Here is a 22,985-nt window from a genome sequence, read left to right as displayed (position 1 = left end):
GATATGTAAAGATTACTGAAATATCCACATGACTGATTGATAGATTTTAATCGAATTCTTTTTGCTTGAATAATGTAAAAATATAAAATAACTTGGCATTCCTATTTTCAATAGATCAAATTCAAATTAACAAAAACCAAAAATGTGCACACAAAAAGTGCACACATAGTAGATTAAGAGACACTATATTGGATTACAAATGAATTAGGTTGTCCGAAATTCGAAAACTAATTTTAGTGCGTTTTTTAGACTAAATATATAAATATAAAAGTAGAGCTCTTATATTAGAAAACAGCTTTAAAGCTGAACATTCGTTCCATAAACTACAGGCCTTCATCAGTTTTGCGAAGTTAGGATGTTACATCGTCTTAGTAACGACTTCAGAAAAATAGTAAGGATTCTATATTGTATCTTCCCAGTTCATAAGTCGAGTGATTAGTTGCATAGACACAAATCAAAGCAGTGTTTAATCATATTTGTAATACTTTGTAGCAATCAATTCATTCACAGGGATGATATAAAAACACAAGACAAGAAAGTTCATCAATAAAAATAGTTTTATTTACAAAGCTATCGGGCAAGCTGTTTCTTCACATAAAATATTTTCTTTTTTATGACCATGACTTAGTTTACAACGACTTCATTTCGTAAAAATACAAAAATGTAAATTTTTATTTATTTATCATTATTTGAAACTGACAAATTCACTACTTCATTTCGTTAGTACAATCTTTCGTAAGAAAATAGCTGGTGCTTTACACTAAATTAAGTACAAAGTACTTACAGTAATGACAGGAAGAACACATGGAAAAAGAACTTTTCCTCACATAAATGGATTGTCAATATTTTGAGCGAAGAAAACACATTAGTAGAAAAATACATATAATTTTTCCAGCTTTTCACATCACAGCAATCGACTTTTTACATTCGTTCTAGACAATCTAGGATGAACTTGAGCAGCATTTAATGAAAAAGATTGCATTCAGTTAAATATTTAGCTACATTTTATTTATATCATAAATAATTAATATTTAAGTACATTCAAACATCAATTACTTATGGTATTATAAGGCAATAAATCGCTTCTAGAAAAATTTATATAAGATTTATGCTACTCCAGGGCATCTAGTGGTTTCTCTAAATTGCTATAGTGGTAAGTAACTTATCAAAACAGTGGAGTTTCAGCTACCACTTAAATGCTATAAATTCCCCCCCATTCTTAACATAACTCTTTATATGTGTAGGAGCTTTCCAATTATTGTAATGATTAGAAATGTTTCATGTTAATTTATTAAACACACGAAAGGCATTTTTTTAACAAAAATTTATATACCACTATAATAATTTAGAGGGACACTGGGCACCTTACTATTCATTTATAAGATATATAATATTAATATTTATATAAAATTTATGCTATTGATAGGCATAGATATGACCTATAAAATTATGAATCTTAAGTACTAACTGTGAATGATAAAATAAATCAAGAATATAGTTAAATAGAAATAAGAGGTTTAATAAATATATATAATTGAGAGATTAGTTATCTGTATTTTAAATTCAAAAATAATCACTTTGAGCATCAAAAATGATTACAAATACAAAATTAAATATTAAAAAAAAAATGGAAAAAAATTAGAGTATTTTGATTTATAACATCTCAAACTCTTTTTTTTTTTTAAATATGTATTCAAGCCGTAAAAATGTACAGAGATTTAATAAAATTTTAATTTTACACATTTCATACTTTAACTTAGAGAAGTAATCTACATAATTTTCATTAATAAATGAACTACAAGATAATAATCAGATTTGTTTTCTATAATAAATGAACTACAAGCAATATGGATAATCACAAAAGAGTCTCTCCTTAAAACTCAACTAATTTCATAAAAAGAAATTATAAAGAATAGCAGCCAAAATGTTACAAAGAGATGCTTTTTAAATTATCAAAATAAACGCTTTTTTATGGCAATGAAACATTTATTTTGATTACAATGATCAAAATAATGGACTAATCTATTTTAATTGTATAGAAAAATTCAGTTTTTCAAAATTTATTCACGTTAAAGAAATTCCAACTTAAAATAGCTAAACTACTTAGTATCCAAACTTATGAAACTGACATAATTCCAAAATTTCACACATAAGATATAAGTTTATTAGCCGGTTAGTTTTAATATTAATAGTAATGCAAATGAGCAATACAAAATTTTTTGCCCGTTTTTTCTATTAATAAATAAAAATAGGCAAATAGTTTTTTAAAAAAAATTAATTCTAATAACTGAAATTAAATCTAGTGTTATATAGGGTGTTCTGATAAATAATTATAAATTAGCAACTCATGCAAGGATGAGTTGCTAATGCAACTATGAAGCATCTTATGAGTTACATCTTATGAGAAGCATCTTATGAGTTACTTATGAGTTGCAACTATGAAGCATCTTAAATACTTTCAGTACTAAACTTGAACTATTTAATTTCTATGCTATGTCTGACAATAGCGATCGATAAGACAAATTAAAAGAAACACGATTTAAAAAAAACACATTAATTAAAAGAAAAACGTCATTAAAAGAAACACGAATTTAGCATATTATAATTATCAAAATGCATTAAAAAAGCACTTGAATTTTTTTTCTATTATTATTTTTTAAAATAATAGCCGCTGGCAAAATGACTCATACAAAACTATTTCAAATACAGTTAAAATACATTTACAGCATATCTGGTCTGATGGTAATCTGTCTGATTAATCTGTAAAAAAAAAACTTAAAAAACTTTTTTTCTCAGAACTTAGTAGTACTTACGTATCTGATATTTAATAAATCTTCGGAAAAAAATTCTTTTTTCTCTATTCTCAGCAACAATCACAAATCTGATGTTTAATTTAATTTGAGAAAAATATTTTTTAGTTCCGATTCTTAATAACATTTTGGCTGACGGCATAGAGTGATCACATTAAATATTATATGGAAGAAAAAAAAAAGAGTAAAATGGCGAAAGAAAGAAGAAAAAAAAAAAGCAGTTTCAAATCACTACAAGTCGTATCACAAAGAATGATCAGAATCATTGCACACAAATAAAATTCTCAACATTATATACACACACAAAAAAAAGATAAGCTTTTTAAAAATGTACAGCGCTAATGGAAAGAATGGAACTGAGGTAGGACAGCAATCAATTTTTAAAAAAAAAGCTTTTTACATAAATTTTTTTTTACAAAGGAATATAATTATTATGCATTTCAAATAAGGAAAGCATATGTACATCGATAAAAATAAGCGCCATTTTAAAAAGTATTTATTCAATGGAATCATATGATCTTTGATCATTTGCATTTGAAAGAGTAGGGACTAGTATTGCGCACAATAGGCAACTTTTAACTGAAATACGATGGGTATTTAATAAAATTTTAAAAAAAAATGCATCAAGGTTTTTAAAAATTCATTAATTAGAATTTCTACAATTAAAAACAACGATCACGGACTTATGTTATTTCAAATACCGCATTAAATGAATAATATTCAGCTTCCCTTTTAGATGTTTATTCATTAGTAAGCAGAGCTGGGATTTAAAATATCACAATAAATCGGAAAATATTGATATTTCATGATATATCACGATATTTTTCATTTTAACCAAATAACCTTGTTTTTACATAGGTCAATATTTTTTGTTCCTCAATTGTATACAAAAAAAAAACTTCGTGAAAGTATCGTTGTTGGCAATATTTTCTAGTTTGATAGTTATTATTGATAACAGTTTCCACAATATCATCATATTCAATAAATATAGTTGAAGATAATGACCACGATATTATCGTTGCTGGTAATTATCTTACATTTAATTTATGGATGTGTATGATTTATCATGAAAATGTATCTCATGATATCTTTATCGAAAAAATATCGACATTTTAGGATAAATCGATATATCACCCAGCTATTATCAATTTAATGCTTTAATGTTAAGCCGTTGCAGATGTTGGATTTGTTAAATTAATTTTGCATTAATAAATGAATTAAAATATCTCACCCGCAAAAGAAAAAAAATCAATCTAGTAATAGCAATAGTTGTAATACTGCACAATGGTCTATTAGGGAGGATCAAGATCAATTTTAAATTTCTAATTTTGAGGGGGGGGATTGACATTGTTCTATTAATTTGATTTATACTAAATTATAGTTTTTTTTAAATAGATTTTTAAATAATGGTACTAGTTTAGAATCTTAGCTTTTAGGAATTTTGAGCAAACATTAAATTTGAAATTTTCACGAACCTAACATCTATTAAATGCAGAGAAATTATTTGCAAAAACTTTTATTTCATTGTTTTTTTCTTTCTAAAAGTTACTACTTAAAGCGCAAGGTAGACAGATCAGCAGATTTTCTCAGTTCAGTGCTAGTACTAATCAACAATAAATTATTTTTAAACACATAACTGACGAAAAAAATTTTGGCAAAATCAAATTACGCTATAAGAATTAAAATAGGAAAATATTTATAACAACCATTACTATATAGAAAACATTTAATCACATACAAAACAAGTAGTAAAATTTGACGACGATTCAACATATAATAATCAAATTCAAAGCACAATAAGCAAAAACAAAACTTTTAAATTCTACTATTAGATATAAAAACGCTTAAAAAAAACAATTGCATAGGAACTAATATTTGTAATTACAATTAAAGCGCACAGCTACTTAGAAAAATATAATGCCCTAAAATAAGATGAAAAACAGTTCTGCTTAGGCTTAATGCATTAAACAGAAAACAAAGTTAAAATTGCAGATTCCTTTCAAGTAAAATATTTCAGCTACAAAGACTGCTAATATGGTTTTCAAATATGATGATACCAATATTAAAAATTAAGTCATTATAAAGAACATTTACTTTTATGTAGTTTCATTTCATTAAATTAGTTATATAACTTCCTTAAGTAACAATTAAAATTCAAATGTAGTTGAAAAAATGGCTCGTTTTTTTTCTTTCAAAAACACATTTTATCATTTTTTCATTATCATAAAAAATCCATATAACTTTAAATTTTTTAGGGTAAAAAAATTTTTAAAGGTAAAAAAAAAAAAGTATCGATATTTATTTCAGTTATTTTAATTTAGATTGAAGAAATAATTTTTAATAAAGGTTTGAAAATCTAATAACACTGAAATTTTAATAAAATTTTGCATAAAATAAATACATTCAAATTAAATAAAATTTACTATACAAAAAATATTGTAGGAATGTTCAAAATACAAGAAAATTATTTGGAAGAAGCATTTATAATACATATCTGAGTTTTTTGTACAAGTTGTATAAACAAGTAATAGAAATGAGAAGTTTCTACAATTTCATTGTCTTTGGGTAATTTATGTATATTGTATAGAGATATCCTGTATAAAATTCGATAGAATAAAATCTTCACCAATTTAAGTGCAAATTTTCAAGGGAATTAAAATTAGTTTTATACAAGAGGAAAACATTTTTTTTAAAAATAGTTCAATCTTGCATTGTAATATTGCATAAAGATATTTTGCATTCAATTTTTAGAACATATTTTAATTTTTTTTAAATTTCAATTATTTAGCTACAATCTTCTTTGATTCAGAAATGGATAATAACTTTCACTTACATGCAAAGGTATAAAATGCATTTGGAATACTCGCTCATGATCGAATAGTACTATCTCTAACAATTCATTACATTTTAATTTTATTTCTTTTCATATATTTAAAAATAGATTTTTTTTTCAGTTCAGATGTATATTAATATTAACTGTACATTATGATTTTATAGACATTTCATTAACATGAATATTAGAACATTTAAACTTGCAATTTGGATGGAATATAGTTATCAAGAACTAATTTCACAGAAATAGCCACAATATTTCATGTACTATAAAAATGGCTTTCAAAAATACTTCTTTTATGGTACTGATACACTGTAATCCAACAATGTAAAACAGCATAACCTATTTTAATAATTTCAGTTTATAGCTCTAAGTTTTGTTCCCTTCGTGTATCTAATTAAATTTTCTATAGAAGGCTTCATTATCAGATTTAAACTATCAAAATAACTCTCATTATATACAGAGGAATACAATATATGAATCAATCTTTACATTTCATATCTAAATATCAGAATTACATTTAAGGTATCCTATGAAACTTCATAATAGATTGATATTGTTATTGATCATATTGATATTGAAAATAAATAATGATTTTCATTTATTATTATCAATATGATCGTTTTATTGCCTTTGAAATTTTATTATTACTATACAAGTTGTACACGAAAATTGTATATATCTCCTAAAAATACAATATCACTATTTTATTTGGATGGAAATTGAGGTAATACAAGACACTTTGTTGCATTATAAAAAGACCTGTCTTTGACCAAAACATTTATAAAAATACTATTTCCTCTGAAATCATATCTACACAATCACAGATCCACCTCAGATGTATCAATTCTCAAAAAGATTCATAAATTTAAGATTGTCATTTTATTATGAAAAAGTTTATATCATATTTGAGCAAATTCATACAAAAAAAAAAAAAAAAAATCCCACTAGATTACAAAAGTAAGTGGCAAGTTATAATAGGTGATTGTATATTAATTATTTTCCCTTATTTTTACTTGTATAATAAACACCACATCTTTCAAGAAAATATAACTTAATAAGTTGTTTATATATACTAATCAAAGTAATAGGTAGTTTTGATTGGAAATTTATATACAAACATACATTGTAGTAATATAAATATCAATACTGACATTAGCTTTAAGATTAACAAAATTTCTTACAATTATATAATTAGATATAGTTTCAAATTAATAAAATTCTTAAATAATAAACGGATAATATAGTATGCAAAACTACCCTCTGAAAAATCTGAATTAAACATTAATAATGTACGACTAACTATGTCAAAACTAGTAAACAGATAAGTAATTTAAATAATATTAAGTTATGAAAGCGCAGACTGATGAAGATGATATTAAAAAGTCCTCACTACAAATGGAAGATAAATATAGATTTGTTTACATGAAAAGTGCACTTAATATGACTATTCTTAAGTTCTTGAAGGTGGTTTAAGTCTTACGCTGCCTGCCAATGACAAGAGAACTCTTTTACATTTTTAAAAAAAATCACAATAACTTACTTACAAAATTCAGATGACAACGGTGTTCATAGGTCATCAGCGAACGATGGATATGTTGAAGCGTTGACAAATTCACAACCACTTTGCACATGGTCCATAACTTGTTGTTTGAGATGACACACCTGTTCTCTGAGTCTTTGCACATGGTTGGAAAGTTCTGAGTTCTCGTTTTTTAGGTGTGAAACTTTGTCTTCAAGTTTGGCTATTCGCTCTAGTTTCCTTCTGCGGCACTTGCTTGCTGCTATCCTATTTCTCAGTCTCTTACGTTCGAGTTTTAAACGTTCTTGATCTTCCATATCGATTGGAGATTGGGGTGGCGACCCACCCATACAGGGCACCGTTTGAGGTTCTTCCTTGATGGACACTAAGGGCTCGTGGTAAAATCCATTGTTTTGGCTGACTGGGGCGTAGCAATTGTTGGAACTCATCGTCGAAGACACCATAGGATTGCAGTTGAGGTTAATTGCAGATAGTGGAGGCTGCTGGTAGCCATAGGAATCAACTAAAGACGCCGTAGAACAAGGCATTGATGAAGAAGGCATTATATTGCAGGTCGTGTTGTTGGTTATAGCCGCAATGTTGATGTCTGATTGAATATGGTGCGGCTGTTGTTGGTATAGTCCATTGGATTGAAGAAGATCATCGGTAAAATCCCGGGCAAATTGTTGCCCTCGTTCTTCTGCTTTCAGATTATACATGCACTGTCCAGGCGTATTCCCTTCATAGCCATGATTTGCAATAATTAATTTTTCTAACTCGGGTGAAGCCAATTTCAGCATGTTCAAATCGGGTGAAGTGAGGAGGGCAGTTGGTCCTCGGGACTTCTTGCTACTCCTCCCCGAATCCAGATCCAGAGTCATCGGTCGCTTCAATTCCCGCATCTCTTCTCGACTCCTGTAATAATTTTTGGAGTCTTCGTAAAATGTCGTATCCATCCCTTGTAGCTGGGAGGAACGCGGTTGAAGTACTAAGGACGCCGTATTGGAAGATCGCCTGTCGGCACGGCTTATGCAAATACGAAATAAGAAAAATCAAAGAAGAAAAAAAAATAAGTCACCGCGAGCTGGTTCTGCACGCGCTGCTCTCACGTATCCGTCTGTTATCGAGGGAAGGATATTTCCAACTACGTGCGGTCGATACTGTGAAGAGAGATTTGCTTCTACTACGTCTATGAGTCACCATCAGGCTTTTTCTACCACCTACCTCTCTTTAGGGTTGTATTAGTGTGATTTCTGCACACGAGGAATACCCCTATCATTCGCGCCAAGCTCGCGTGGACATGATGCCAAAGGATCTCGCCAAAGTTTTCTAAATTGAAAGTCTATTTCTCTCTCTCTTTTTTTTGCTTTTTACAATTTGCTCTTTGTGCCTTCCGCCTTATCTCAATCGATGCTCGCTTCTTTTGTGGAAGTTTATTTCCCTACAAATATGCTTATACCTGCGTGGGCGGTTTTCACTTTTTTTTTCTATCTTTTTTCTTTCTTTTTTTTACCTCTTTCGTTCCTGTCTTGTTAGGATTTTGAATGAAAAGCGGAAAGGCATGGGACAGAAAATTCTGTTTGTTTATTTCTTCAATATTGCTTATTTGGCTTATAAAATATAATTTTATTGATATTTTAAAAAAAAAATTATCTAATACATTATATTTGTTTGTTTGTTTTTCAAAATTTTAATAATTATTGCTCTACTACATGATTAAAATATTTTTTTTTAATTATTGTATCCGCCCTTAATAATAATTTTTTAGTTTTTATTTTTAATTTGCTGCCAAAATATAATTTTTTCTTTCATTCCTGTCTTGTTAGGAGTGCGAATGTGAAGGATAAAGAAAAGGGATAAAAAATTCTGTTTGTTTTATTCTTTGAAATTCGCATATAGAATGTAAATATCCTGTCATTTAAAAATAATAATTTGTATAATTACATTTGTTTTATTTTTTTCCAAAATTTGAATAATTATTGCTCTATTACATCGTTCATTTTTTATAATAGTATCCGCCCTAAGTAATTTTATAGTTTTTATTTTTTATTTGCTGCTAAAATATTATTGCCTCGTGTAGCTTCGTGAGCACAGCGTATCTTTTTTTCATTAAAAAAGTTTTTTTTCTTCTTAATTTTAATAGAATATTTGGAAAAGCTAAATTTAATTTTCGCTTTGATTTATTTCGTAACTTTTCGTCCATTCTGAATATAAATTTTATAATTGTTTTATTAATTATGCTACTGACATAATAGAAAATTATTTACTTTTATAAATCATTAACTTGCATAAAATTCTTCGAAGTAAATCAAAATATTTAAATTAGGAATTATTTTTTTCTTTAATTGTCTTTGTGAATACCGAATTATGAATATAAATTAAAGAAAATTTATTGTTTTAAAAAATCAAAAGTTGTTTTTAAAAAATTACTTATTTAAACGCATAAAACACAGCCGTTTTAAAATAAACGAGGAGGGGGGGGTTGTCTCCATGAAAGCTAATTCTGAGAAAAAAACGAATTTCGAGGTGGATAGGAAGTTTTTCTCACGTACGACTCATCTTCACTGTGTAATAACTCCCGAGGAAAACCGATTTTCCACGTTATTGACTTGTCCAAACTTTGTAATCCTAAAATGGCGATCCAAATGTCCTTTTTGTGAAAAATGGAGATAAACCGTACTTGCCTGTTAGTCTTCAAATTTTCTTATGATCGAAACTTTAATGTGTACATGAATTGAACAACAGAAAGTTAATATCATTGAAAAAAAATTAAAGTTACATTACTTTCTCTAAATATCATAAAATAATTTTAAAAAATAATTCTTTTCATGTCAGTTGCCGTCAGAATGTTCTTTTACTAAAAAAGTTTAGAAACAACGCATCAAAAAACTGTTTAAAGGAATAGATTTTCTTCTGAATCGATTATTGAAAAAGAAATAAGGTGAAGGAAGTAGGATAGAAATTTGGATCAAATAAGAATATAGTAGTAACTTAGCAATTATAAGGAGTTGGCGAACGGCTGCGAGCAGGGAACGAAGCCATGTCGTCCTATATGTTTCCCAAAATTATAATACATTTGTAATATAATCTTAGTCACATTTAAAAGTTTCTTTTTAGGATGATGCACTCATAGTGCTGTTTGAAATTGATTTTATTGTGCAATTTTCTATTCACTTTTCAGATCCTTTCCAAATTGAAGCTCCTAAATTTTTCTTCCTTTTTTCGGTATTGCGTCTTCTTCTTCTACTTTTAATCTGTTTTAGAGTTAAAATTTCATTTTCGCAAAAATTTAAGATTCTTTGAAGATAAATATATAAGTTTAATTTTTCATTTAAAATTATTTTCTTAGTCTCGACATATTACAAAAAGAGTATAAAATGACATTAAATAAAATCTGAACATTTAAGAATTCTTACAATACATAAATTTAAAAAAAAAAATTAAAACATAAATGTATACTAGTTACATGGATTGCATCGAAAATTTAACTGATCATATTATATTTTTTGAGAAAGAACTGCAGAATAAAAATTTTGCTGTTTTTTATCAACAACATTTCAAATCACACATCTATAAACGTGCCGCATATAGTTCGAATTAAAAGTACCTTTACGAATGAATTTTTCTTTATATTTTTTATTCATATTTCTTCACATTATTTCTTCATACTAGTTACATGGATTGCATCGAAAATTAAACTGATCATATTATATTTTTTGAGAAAGAACTGCAGAATAAAAATTTTGCTGTTTTTTATCAACAACATTTCAAATCACACATCTATAAACGTGCCGCATATAGTTCGAATTAAAAGTACCTTTGCGAATGAATTTTTCTTCATATTTTTTATTCATATTTCTTCACATTATTTCTTCATACTAGTTACATGGATTGCATCGAAAATTAAACTGATCATATTATATTTTTTGAGAAAGAACTGCAGAATAAAAATTTTGCTGTTTTTTATCAACAACATTTCAAATCACACATCTATAAACGTGCCGCATATAGTTCGAATTAAAAGTACCTTTACGAATGAATTTTTCTTTATATTTTTTATTCATATTTCTTCACATTATTTCTTCATACTAGTTACATGGATTGCATCGAAAATTTAACTGATCATATTATATTTTTTGAGAAAGAACTGCAGAATAAAAATTTTGCTGTTTTTTATCAACAACATTTCAAATCACACATCTATAAACGTGCCGCATATAGTTCGAATTAAAAGTACCTTTACGAATGAATTTTTCTTTATATTTTTTATTCATATTTCTTCACATTATTTCTTCATACTAGTTACATGGATTGCATCGAAAATTAAACTGATCATATTATATTTTTTGAGAAAGAACTGCAGAATAAAAATTTTGCTGTTTTTTATCAACAACATTTCAAATCACACATCTATAAACGTGCCGCATATAGTTCGAATTAAAAGTACCTTTACGAATGAATTTTTCTTTATATTTTTTATTCATATTTCTTCACATTATTTCTTCATACTAGTTACATGGATTGCATCGAAAATTTAACTGATCATATTATATTTTTTGAGAAAGAACTGCAGAATAAAAATTTTGCTGTTTTTTATCAACAACATTTCAAATCACACATCTATAAACGTGCCGCATATAGTTCGAATTAAAAGTACCTTTACGAATGAATTTTTCTTTATATTTTTTATTCATATTTCTTCACATTATTTCTTCATACTAGTTACATGGATTGCATCGAAAATTTAACTGATCATATTATATTTTTTGAGAAAGAACTGCAGAATAAAAATTTTGCTGTTTTTTATCAACAACATTTCAAATCACACATCTATAAACGTGCCGCATATAGTTCGAATTAAAAGTACCTTTACGAATGAATTTTTCTTTATATTTTTTATTCATATTTCTTCACATTATTTCTTCATACTAGTTACATGGATTGCATCGAAAATTAAACTGATCATATTATATTTTTTGAGAAAGAACTGCAGAATAAAAATTTTGCTGTTTTTTATCAACAACATTTCAAATCACACATCTATAAACGTGCCGCATATAGTTCGAATTAAAAGTACCTTTGCGAATGAATTTTTCTTCATATTTTTTATTCATATTTCTTCACATTATTTCTTCATACTAGTTACATGGATTGCATCGAAAATTAAACTGATCATATTATATTTTTTGAGAAAGAACTGCAGAATAAAAATTTTGCTGTTTTTTATCAACAACATTTCAAATCACACATCTATAAACGTGCCGCATATAGTTCGAATTAAAAGTACCTTTGCGAATGAATTTTTCTTCATATTTTTTATTCATATTTCTTCACATTATTTCTTCATACTAGTTACATGGATTGCATCGAAAATTAAACTGATCATATTATATTTTTTGAGAAAGAACTGTAGAATAAAAATTTTGCTATTTTTTATCAACAACATTTCAAATCACAGATCTATAAACGTGCCGCATTAAGTTCGAATTCGAAGTGCCTTTGCGAATGAATTTTTCTTTATATTTTTTTCGTAAATCTTTTTTTCTTCGTTATGTATTTCTCTTAATTTTTGAGAGCATTAAATCCATAAAACAATTGCAATCATAATATTTCAGATAATTACTATTATCTAAAACATAGAAATGTAATTGACTACATGACATGTGAGACTGGTCTTATCAGTTGTGCAATTTAAAAATTACGAAACTTTTTAAACATTTCGGAGAGTTATTTTAGCCAAATATAATGTCTGTTTTAGATAAAAGCAATGATTAAATTAATATGTATTTCATTTACACTATAAATCTAGCAAAATATACACATTATTTTACAAAAGATATTTTTGCCCCAACTGTTTACTTATTTTTTTTATATAAAATTAAAACCTAAGTTTTTTAATTAAATTTTATATATAACCTGGTTTATCTATGCTGCTTGTGCAGGCTTCTTTTATTTTTCTTCTCTTGGTAATTAAGTAATTAAGACAACATCATTAGTTTTGCTTTCTTGGGTCTATAAAAAGTCAATGTGTATGAAAATTCGTATTTTTTTGTTAGCATGCAATGTGTTATTAATATTTTATTAAATAAAGAACTTAAATCGTAACGTGACATTAAGAAAATACTGCAAAAGAAAAATACTAATAAAATATTAGAAAATAAAATTTTGTTTAAGTCAGAACATTTATCAATCGTATCTGGCAAGTGCTGGAGCAGTTTTTTTTTCTTCTTTCTCTTTCTTAGTAATCAGAGCAGTAGAAACAACCCTTTAATTTTTGTTGTATTTTGGAGTTTATAGTCTGTCAGTCAGCCAGCTTGTACGCGTGAATTCGTATATTTTTAATAGCTGTCTATATTAGAATGGAATATGTTATTAATGTAGTATTAAATAAGTTTCTCGAATAATAACGCAGCTTTGGAAGAAAAAAAAAACTATTAAATAAAATTACGCACAACAATACTCAACAATAACTCAATAATTTACTCACACAATAACGCAATTTAGAAAGAAAAAAAATTTTCTTTAAATAATCTGCTCAAACAATAACGCGTCTTGAAAAAAAAAATGAAAAAAAAATATTAAATAAACTCCTTCAACAATAACGCAACTTAGAAAAAAAAATCTTTAAATTAACTCCTTAAGCATTAACACAACTTAGGAAAAAAAAATTTTTTTTTAATGAACTCCTTTAAACAATAACGCAATTTTGAAGAAAAAAAATTAATAAATAAACTCTTTTAATAATAACACAACTTTGAAAAAAACAATTAAATAAACTCAAACATAATGCAACTTAGAAAAAAAAAATTTACCTCATAAAATGTTAAAAAACTAGATTTTGTTAAAATCACAATAACTTTATAGTAGATCAAGTTTAAAAAAATCGTTTTGCTTTACCTATAACTTTACCTATAAACTGATCGAATTTTTTTCTTCAAAAAAGACTATTTTCTCTCTTTCTATTCTACGGAAATCTATTCCTTTGCAACAGAGGTCAAAGAAGAGCTGAAACCCAAAGAAAGCACCGAACGGTCTCTCTTTCCTAAAAAAGCAAGAATCTTTGACTATTTATAGACGTAAGATGGTGCCCGTCTTTTTAGAAAGGCACCTCCCACGGCAGGTAGGAGAAATGACTCATCCCTGTTGGGCTTGCCCTCCCGTCGGGGCGATTACGTATTCTAAACAGGTAATTTGTTGCTTAATCATCCGAAGAGAAAAATATAACTAGGTGACAGCAGAAATTGCCGCCAATATAAAGGGCACATTTTATGTAACCAAGTGATATTCCTCTTTTTTTTTTTCTTTTTGGGTTCGGATAGAAACAAAATATGCAAAAGATTGAGATAAATGATTTTTAAAAAGTCATTGCTCTCTTTGCCACAAAAGATAGACAATTAGGATTTTTTAAAGGAAGAAAAAAAAATGGGAAGCTTATTATGCTTGCTTTTTGTTCACATATAAGTTATTACAATAACTTACTTTCAGGGATGCATTTGTATAATTTATTATGAAAAGTTAAAAATAACTAAAGTTTATTAAGATCGTTAAGTTCCTTTCTTATCTTTATTTATTTATTTTATAATGCTACATATTATTTATTTTAAACCCAAGTTTAAGACAATTTGCCCAGAAAAGACAATTTGTCTAGAGACAATTAAGACAAATTGCATGAAGATGAACTTAACATTTGTAATTAAAAATTACACCGGGAATTTTTTTTTTTTTTTTTTTTTTTGCATGAGATTTTTTTAACAGATCTTAGATACTTTCGTATCGCCGCTGATTTGGATTTCAAATTTTCAATCTATTTTTCTCTCCAAGCCACAGTTTTTTTTTGATGACATTTTTAGCCTACTTTTTGTTGAAATGTAAGTACAATTTTAAAATCATTATATATAACAGGGAGTCGCTTAAATATAGCGACAATTTTTAGAGGAGTTAGGACACATCTTCAGCATTAAAATTGCATAGGAACCCATGCCTCGAAATGTCAATCGCCGGTTGCCTCTCTTCCCTATTATGAACTGTTTTTTTTCGCGTGCTTCTGAAAGAAATAATAATAGAGCAGCGCCCCTAGCCGCGTTCAACGATATTCCGGTTCTTATGCAATTTTAATCTTGATGATGTGTTCTAACACCCATAAAAGTTTTGTTGCGACAATTACGTGATCCCCTATTATAAATAACGTTTTCAAAATTGTACATTTCGACAAAAAATATACCGAAAATATCCATTTTTTTATTAAAAAAAATCTGTAGCTTTAGGAGCAAAGCTAATTTCAATCTTGAAACCCCCTCACCTGAATTAGGCTAATTCAAGTGTGAGGATTTCACAACAGTAAACATATATTAAGACTATTTTTCACATTTTGCGCAGTGAATTGAAAATGGTAAAATTAACAACACTTAATAAAACTAAATGTGAGAAAATAAGTTAAAAAATATTTTCCGCACTTCACTTTGCAAATTATTATGATTATTTTTTCATATTTTATGTTACAAATTTACTGAAATTAATAGCGACAATGAAAAAATAACCAAATTAAAATAGGTTAAAAGTTATGTTTTCAAGTAGCTAAATTCACTAACGTACGAAGATAATACTAAAATTCACATGTACCCATTTGTAGTGATAGATGAGCTAAAAATTATCTTTCATTACCTGCAAATTGTTCTTAGTAAATTATGTAGTTTTTAGAATTATGTAAAATTACTTTGAAAGTTGAAAATTATGTAATTCGTGTGTGTGTTTTGTTTGTTTTTGAACAAATTGAAGAATTACGAATCTCCCACAAAAAATATTGAATACGTTAACTCAAAACACAATCCTAAAAAAAAACAATAAATAAATTTTAGAATGTATTTATTTAATTATATATGCCTTCTAAAATGTATATATTTGTAAAAGAAGTTTAAAAAAATACTTCTTACAGTTGGAAAATAAATTTTCTATCATATGAATATATTTAACATTAATATAAAATGCTTTTATACTGTCGATTCATCATTAACACTAGGTTGCCAAAGGAAGTCATTTTGACTGCCTTTTAACTGCTTTTTCATTTGCAAAAAATGTACAAATAATAATGCATAAATTAATATTTTTTTTTCCAAGCAAGGTAAATTATTTTATTGTATTATTTACTAATAATTTGTTATATAACTGTAAATAATATAAGAATATTAAAAATTAATTAAATAAATTTCTTTACACATTAGTTATTCTTTCAGAATGCAGTCATATTGACTGCTTTTGGGCAATATAGGTATATATTTTATTTTATTTCATAACCGTCGTTGAACAGCCGACCCAACTTTATATGTTTACGACTACTAATGTTCAACTTCGTAGCCTTGTAATTTTGAACCCAATGAAGACAAGGGAACTCTTGGATCGAGTATTGAGAGAAATTTGCCTTCGTGGAGGACTTTTTGATGGAGCTAACCCGCATTTGCTTTACATGGAGAGGAAGACGACGGGAGCCTCCCACGGTTAGCCTGACGGCAAGAGGACTCTAACCCACGATCCGTCTACCACTGAGGATATTTCACGTCAGCACTGTGGTCGGTGCGAGACGGATGCGGAATTCGTATCGACTGGGATTCGAACCCGGTTCGCTGCATGTGAAGGCGAACTCTCTATTCCCTTAGCCATCGCGGCTAGATATATAGGTATATACGTACTAAGTTTCAGTCGTTCTAGTGTTAAGTAAAATGTGTTCTGACTAATTGAGATTTAATAATTTTTTCTTAAGTAAGTTCGAAATATATTCTAATACTATTTTGCTTAATTTTTCAATTTTAAAACATGTCATAACTAACGTAGGATCACGTAAGTAATCGTAAACTTGATCCTCCGCAGCGCAACGTGTTCTAACTTGTAAACAATTGAAGAGAAGATTCAGACCTTGACCGCTAAAGAGGCGGGAACTTTCGCAATTCGTTACCAACCTGTCAGAACTCGAACTCGGTTGAAATATAAGAAAAACTTTGTAAAAGAACTCGCCAAAAGAGCGATACTCAAGTAAACAAAGACAACAGTTTCAAATGGAAGACAACGTGATGTCATGTACGGCTTACGTGATTGGGGGAGATGTTCTACGTCATTCAAGGTTGTGGCTCTGATACGCGGAACTCGTGACGTCACGAACTACTAAAGATGTGCTGTTCCGGCGGAACACGGGGGCGGCGTAGAAGAAAGGCACAAAAAACGAAGCTTATTTAGAAGAAAAACTAGGGAAAGGTGTGTCGGTGAACAAAACTTGCTTAAGGTAAAAGCAATTCGGTTCGGCATAATAATAAATAAATAGGAGAAGTGCGCCTTATAATCAACTTCCGTTATAAAGCTATTTATTTTTTTTTTTTGCTCCGTATCCGCACAGTAATTGTTTCTCTTTATTTGAATTATTTCTTTTTGCGTAATGTGTAATTTGTATTTGTATCAAGATGTTTAATTTAATTTTTTTAATTACTATTTTCTAGTTTCGGAAGCAGATATTTATGAAATAAATTTACCTCTTGCTCTATATCCAATGTTGTCCAAATGGGTTTTTTTCCTCAATGATATTTTGTGTATTAGTGCGAAATAAACTGGGAAATAACCAAAAATAATCCTGTTTCCTTTTTAAGGAGGTGATTTGACTTGTTAATAAACTATCAAAATCTAATGTCAAATGCGAGATGTATTTCTACAATTGTATTTGCTAAAATATTTGTTTAATTCTACTACATAATAAAGGAACTAAAATTTTTCTCCTTAGCACTGCGAAAGAAAACTAATTTTGAGTCGTATTCTAAAAATGTTTTGAATGTTTGACGCTTTGTTGACAAAAAAAAAAAAAAGTATTGCTGTTGTCAGTTTTCAAATATTATATATATTATTGAATTTTAAACTTTGAAAATTTTGCTCATAATTTTTTTAACGCAATGAAGACGGTGAAATTCAGTTTCAGATTTTACGCATTATCAAATAGGTTTTTGAACTTCACACAAATTTAGATGCCCAGAAATGAGAGAAATTATGTAACTTTTATCAACAGAAAACAAAAACGCACATGCCGTTGCAAAACCCTAATTTTTTTTTTATCTCCTGCTTTCCAAACTTATCAATAAGGCATTGATAACTAATTCAGTAACATATAATAAATTTAATTAGTCACGCATACCTTTTTTGTAAAAATTTTTTATTATGATTCATGAAGTTGAAGTAGTAGTTAATTTCCTTTCTTTCATAAAATTAAGTGTGGATGACAAAATGATGCGAGAGAACAATGAAATAAATAGATTAAAATTGTCAGTTCAAAAGGGCAAAAAGTATATTTATTATATAAAAAATTAAATACAAGAGATAATACTGTGAGCAATATTACAATTGTGAACAGAACTTTAAAAAAAAAAAATATCTCTATCTGTATTTCTCTTCTTACAATGCAATCGTAATCACAGTCCACAATTTTTTTTTTTTTTTGAATCCTTGTCAGAAATAAAGTGAAAAAATTATGCGAATTAGGAGTCGTATGTAAATATTTACGCGAAGGTGAGAGAAACGCATTTGAAATCTGTGGAATCACTAGCGAGAAAGGCAGGATGACAATCATTAAACCAGTTTGATAACCCGGTGAAACTTGAAGGTCTTTTTTTAACCCTTTGCGGATGTACGGTAGCTTTCAGCCACCAATGTCTATCGCTTACCTGCAAAATATAATATGACCACATGGGGTAAATTAACAAACTTATCAACTTCTCTTTGTTTCCCCTGACATGACAGTGAAGGAGTTTTTTATAATTGCAATCCTGTTTTACACACAAGAGATCTGTTACATTTCTATAGCATTTTTTTCCCTTTCCCTTGAAAAACAGTATGTCCCAAATTAAGCACAACCCACGCAAATCATGGAAATAACGCCACGGCGAGCAGAAATATGTCGCCAAAGATTAAAATGTTAGAACCCGTAGAAATATGGTGTTGCTTATGACAGGATGGTGCCACTGCCCATACAGCTGCATCAACCGTGTCAATTCATAGAGGAACCGCCCGATATCCAAAGGTCTGTGATCTCCCGAAGTCCATCCTTGTCATCTTCGAGATGGGGATATTTAAAAAAAAATTATGTACTTAGATTGCCCGACATCCATCGCCGATTCAAAGGCGAAAATAGAACAAGGAACCAAAAACGTTTCCCTACAGATGTTGGCTAAAATCTTCGATAATAATCTTATTAAGCATGCCAATGTTAACGTTAAAAACGTTAATGGAAGATATTTTCTCAGTAAAAATTTTCTTAGTTCAGTTCACCATGATTCGTTTTTCTGGATTGCGTTTTATTCGGAACATTCTGTATTAGTTTGCAGCTCGTACAATGTATATACTTTTCTTTTTACTTCTTTTTCACGGAACACTGTATAGTAATAACTAATCGGAGTTTCTTTAACAGTGATTTACTAGATTTAGTTAGTATTAACCAATCGAAAGAAACGTTATATTCCACAAGAACAAATTGTTAAGATAAGGCGTTCTGCATTTTAATTCCTAATAAATCTATCACTCCTTATCTCCCCCTCTGCTGACCAGACGAGTGGTCCTCTTGCCGTTCAAACCCTCGTCCTCTAGAGTCCACCAAAGGGGGCAACCACAAACGATTTGTAGCTTACAAAATTTTAATTTGTTTTTGTGGGGTATCGATTTCATTGAGGAAAGCAAAAGCTGATGCTGAGAACTATCAGCTCATACCTAATTCCAAAGTATCAGCTGAAATGCTTTTTTCCCCACTTAAAATGTTCATTGGCGAACCCCAACCCGAAGAAAATTTTGAAAATACTGTCCCTGGCCAAATTATTCGACGCACTATAAGATTCTATGTAAAATCTGTATTATCAGGTGATACTATAAAGCTTTTACACCTGTATAAAATTAAAATCTTTTCAAGCCCCCTTTGTCTATTATGTAACCAACAAGAAGAAATGGACGCTAACCATCTAAGACATTGCCCTGCACTTCCTCCCGGGCCCTTGTGGGAACGATATTGGCGGGCGAGATGCATTATTTCAGACCTATAGACTCCTTATTTTTGTAGCTCTTGTTTCCGTTTTTTGTTCTTTCTTTATATTGTTCTTGGCTACAAATTTGTCTTTCATGTCTGCCATTGGAAAAAAAAAAAAAACTATAAAGCTTTATTGTTTTTATGTAACTGAAACCAGTTTGCGCTTGTTTACGTTAGTGTATCAATTGGTTAAATTAGACGTTTATAATATACATTTGACGATAGGTTAAATTAGATATATTATATAAATATAGAATAGTTGTTATATCAAGCATTATATTAGTATATTATAATAATTAGATCAAATTATTAGACGCACTGTAGTTTTTTAATAATGACATGATTTGCACGAGTTTATATGCAATACTTAATACATGTAATGGGTTTTTAATCAGGAGATTTTTTTTATATACTTCCTATTTGTATTTATTTTTAACGTATTGCATTACAATGTTAACTGATTGATACAGGAGTGTAAACAAATGCAAACCGGTTTCATCCGAGTAAAAACAATACAGCTGTACACCTGATAATTATAATTCTACATAGAATCTTATAGTGCGTCTGATAATATGGCCAGTGACTGTACATGTTGAAAAGTGGCGATTTTAGAACACATTGTATACTTTTTTAACGTATTGTATACCTAATTTGAAAAATTTGTATCGCCTTGGTACATAGAAACATTGTGTCCGTGATAATCATATCGATATCGACTTTAAATGTGAAGTTAAGAAACTGAGGCTGTGTTCCAGATGAAAATGTGTAGCTCACATTTAAAGTTCGTGTCATTTTAAAAACGTGTTAAATATAGATTTTAGTAATTTGCATCATTTATTTGCACTTAAAAAAAAGATACACCGTGCAATTACCATACGAACCGAAAGTTTATAGAATTTTCCAATGAAGTCATAAATATGAAAGGGTTATTATACACGTTCCAGAAATTTAAAGCATATCTTTATATTCTAAAAAACACTGCTGAAGAATATGTTTTTTAAATTAGCATTCATATGAATTTTTTTGAAAATATTTACAAAAAAATATGTCCAATATTTTTATCAATTGTTACTTTTTTGCTTATCAGTTGAATAACTGCAGTGTCATTCGTAATTTAAACGAAGTTAGCTTTTTCTTTTAATCTTTTGCTTTTAATCAAATGATTATTGAAAGAGCCCCCACTAATGCCATTAATGCACTGCCATTTATTTTTTTTTACTTAAATAGCATTTTTTAATGCATAAACTTAAGTGAATTTTCATTTAAGAATGTTACTTCAAAAAATAAATATATAAAAAGAAAATGATGATTATCGAAAAGAGTTATTTATTTATTTAGTTGTTCTTAAATAGCTCAATTACTATGGTATTAACAAAATAACCCATCTATATTTAATTTTTATCTATGTAATTTAGTATTAAAATCTTCCTAAGAACGTTAAAAATATTGAAACTTAGAGTTTTACTTTTCTGAAAGTTTGGTTCAAATCTCTTGTTTAGGTATATTTTTACAAAATCCTGTTTCCATTGTATTCCGGAAACATCCTATTTGCTCAATATTTTAACCACATCTTCTTCTAATCAATAACAATGTACTATTGCAGGCTGACCATGTGTTTATAATTCTTATCAGTTTAAGATCCTTTGAAAAGAAAAGAAACACGCACACACTCAAACACAATGATTAATTCTGAATAAATTTCTTTCTGTCTTCTTTACACAAATCACCTCCATGTCAAAAAAAATGACGTAATGTACTCTGAAATTTTACTGCTATCAACTAAAAGTGTAACATGTTACAAACTTAAACTAGGGCTCGATAGTTCAATAATTTTCCATATGTTGCTGATAGAAAGCAAAACAGGAACGTATAAGCGTTCTACTTTGGGTAGTTCAATAAAATAAAAAAAAGTCTTTCCATAATTTTGCAACCATTCCATAAATACAAAAACTTAAGAGAAATCCAAAATCCAATTTCTATGCTGAGTTAGATAAAATTTTGGAATGAAAAGTACAGTTCGCAGAAAAATAAATAAACGAACCAGCCTGTTTGACTTATAATCTAATGATGGGATCTTCATATTCTACGACTCAAACTTAATGATTCGAGCTAATGACCTCAAATATGCTAATTAATTAGATTAGAATTAATTAGAAATTACTCTCGGGAGGGGGTTGATTTTCCATGTTATTGATTTGCCACAACTTAGTAATCCTTAAAATGCAATCGATGGCAATCTAATCGTAATTTTTATTTTAAAAAAAATGGACATCCGTTCTTTTATGCCTTGATCTCCAATGATAATTGATCAAATCTTCAACTAATCATACAACATATTTCGATAGTGTTTTAGTTTTTATCGTCGCTTCAGCATTAATTTGCGACTTCTAAGCTTCATGCGCTTTTGACTGTTTATTATGAGACGAATTATTTAAAGTGTACATTAAGGGTGACTTTTACGGAACCTCTCCCATAAGGCATCAAATATGAAACAGTAATTTAATACCTTAATTTCGAAGGTAGTAATTATGTAGACAATAGTCAGGTTTCAACATATTACTCCCACTTAAATAAAAAAAAAGCTGAAAATGTCTTTCTAATTGTTCTGAAAAACACACATCTCTGTGTTTCTTTGAATATAAGATGCAGATGCTACTCACAAACTAGTTTAAATTTTTTTCTCAACTTCGATTGGAATTGCTTATTTAAATAAACAATCAAGTAGTATAGAAAACTAAGTTAATCGTTGCAAAATTGACCTTTCCCTCAAATAAATATTTT

At 28.5% G+C, this 22,985-nt stretch overlaps 1 protein-coding gene across 1 annotated transcript; it reads right to left on the bottom strand.

Moving 5' to 3' along the window:
- Nucleotides 1–539: 539 nt before the first annotated feature.
- On the bottom strand, nt 540–8,420 carry LOC107454471 (transcription factor Jun-like). Its single transcript, XM_016071679.4, has one exon. The coding sequence runs from the start codon at nt 8,119–8,121 to the stop codon at nt 7,213–7,215; it is 909 nt and encodes a 302-aa protein (XP_015927165.1). The 5' UTR covers nt 8,122–8,420; the 3' UTR covers nt 540–7,212.
- Between the last annotated feature and the right edge of the window lie 14,565 nt (nt 8,421–22,985).

The sequence above is a fragment of the Parasteatoda tepidariorum genome, chromosome 2 (assembly GCF_982258835.1).
Source record: "Parasteatoda tepidariorum strain Cologne lab strain chromosome 2, Ptep-v5.0, whole genome shotgun sequence".
NCBI classification, from domain to species: domain Eukaryota; kingdom Metazoa; phylum Arthropoda; class Arachnida; order Araneae; family Theridiidae; genus Parasteatoda; species Parasteatoda tepidariorum.
Note: the sequence above shows the minus strand (reverse complement) of the source record. Positions and strands in the feature narration are given on the sequence as shown.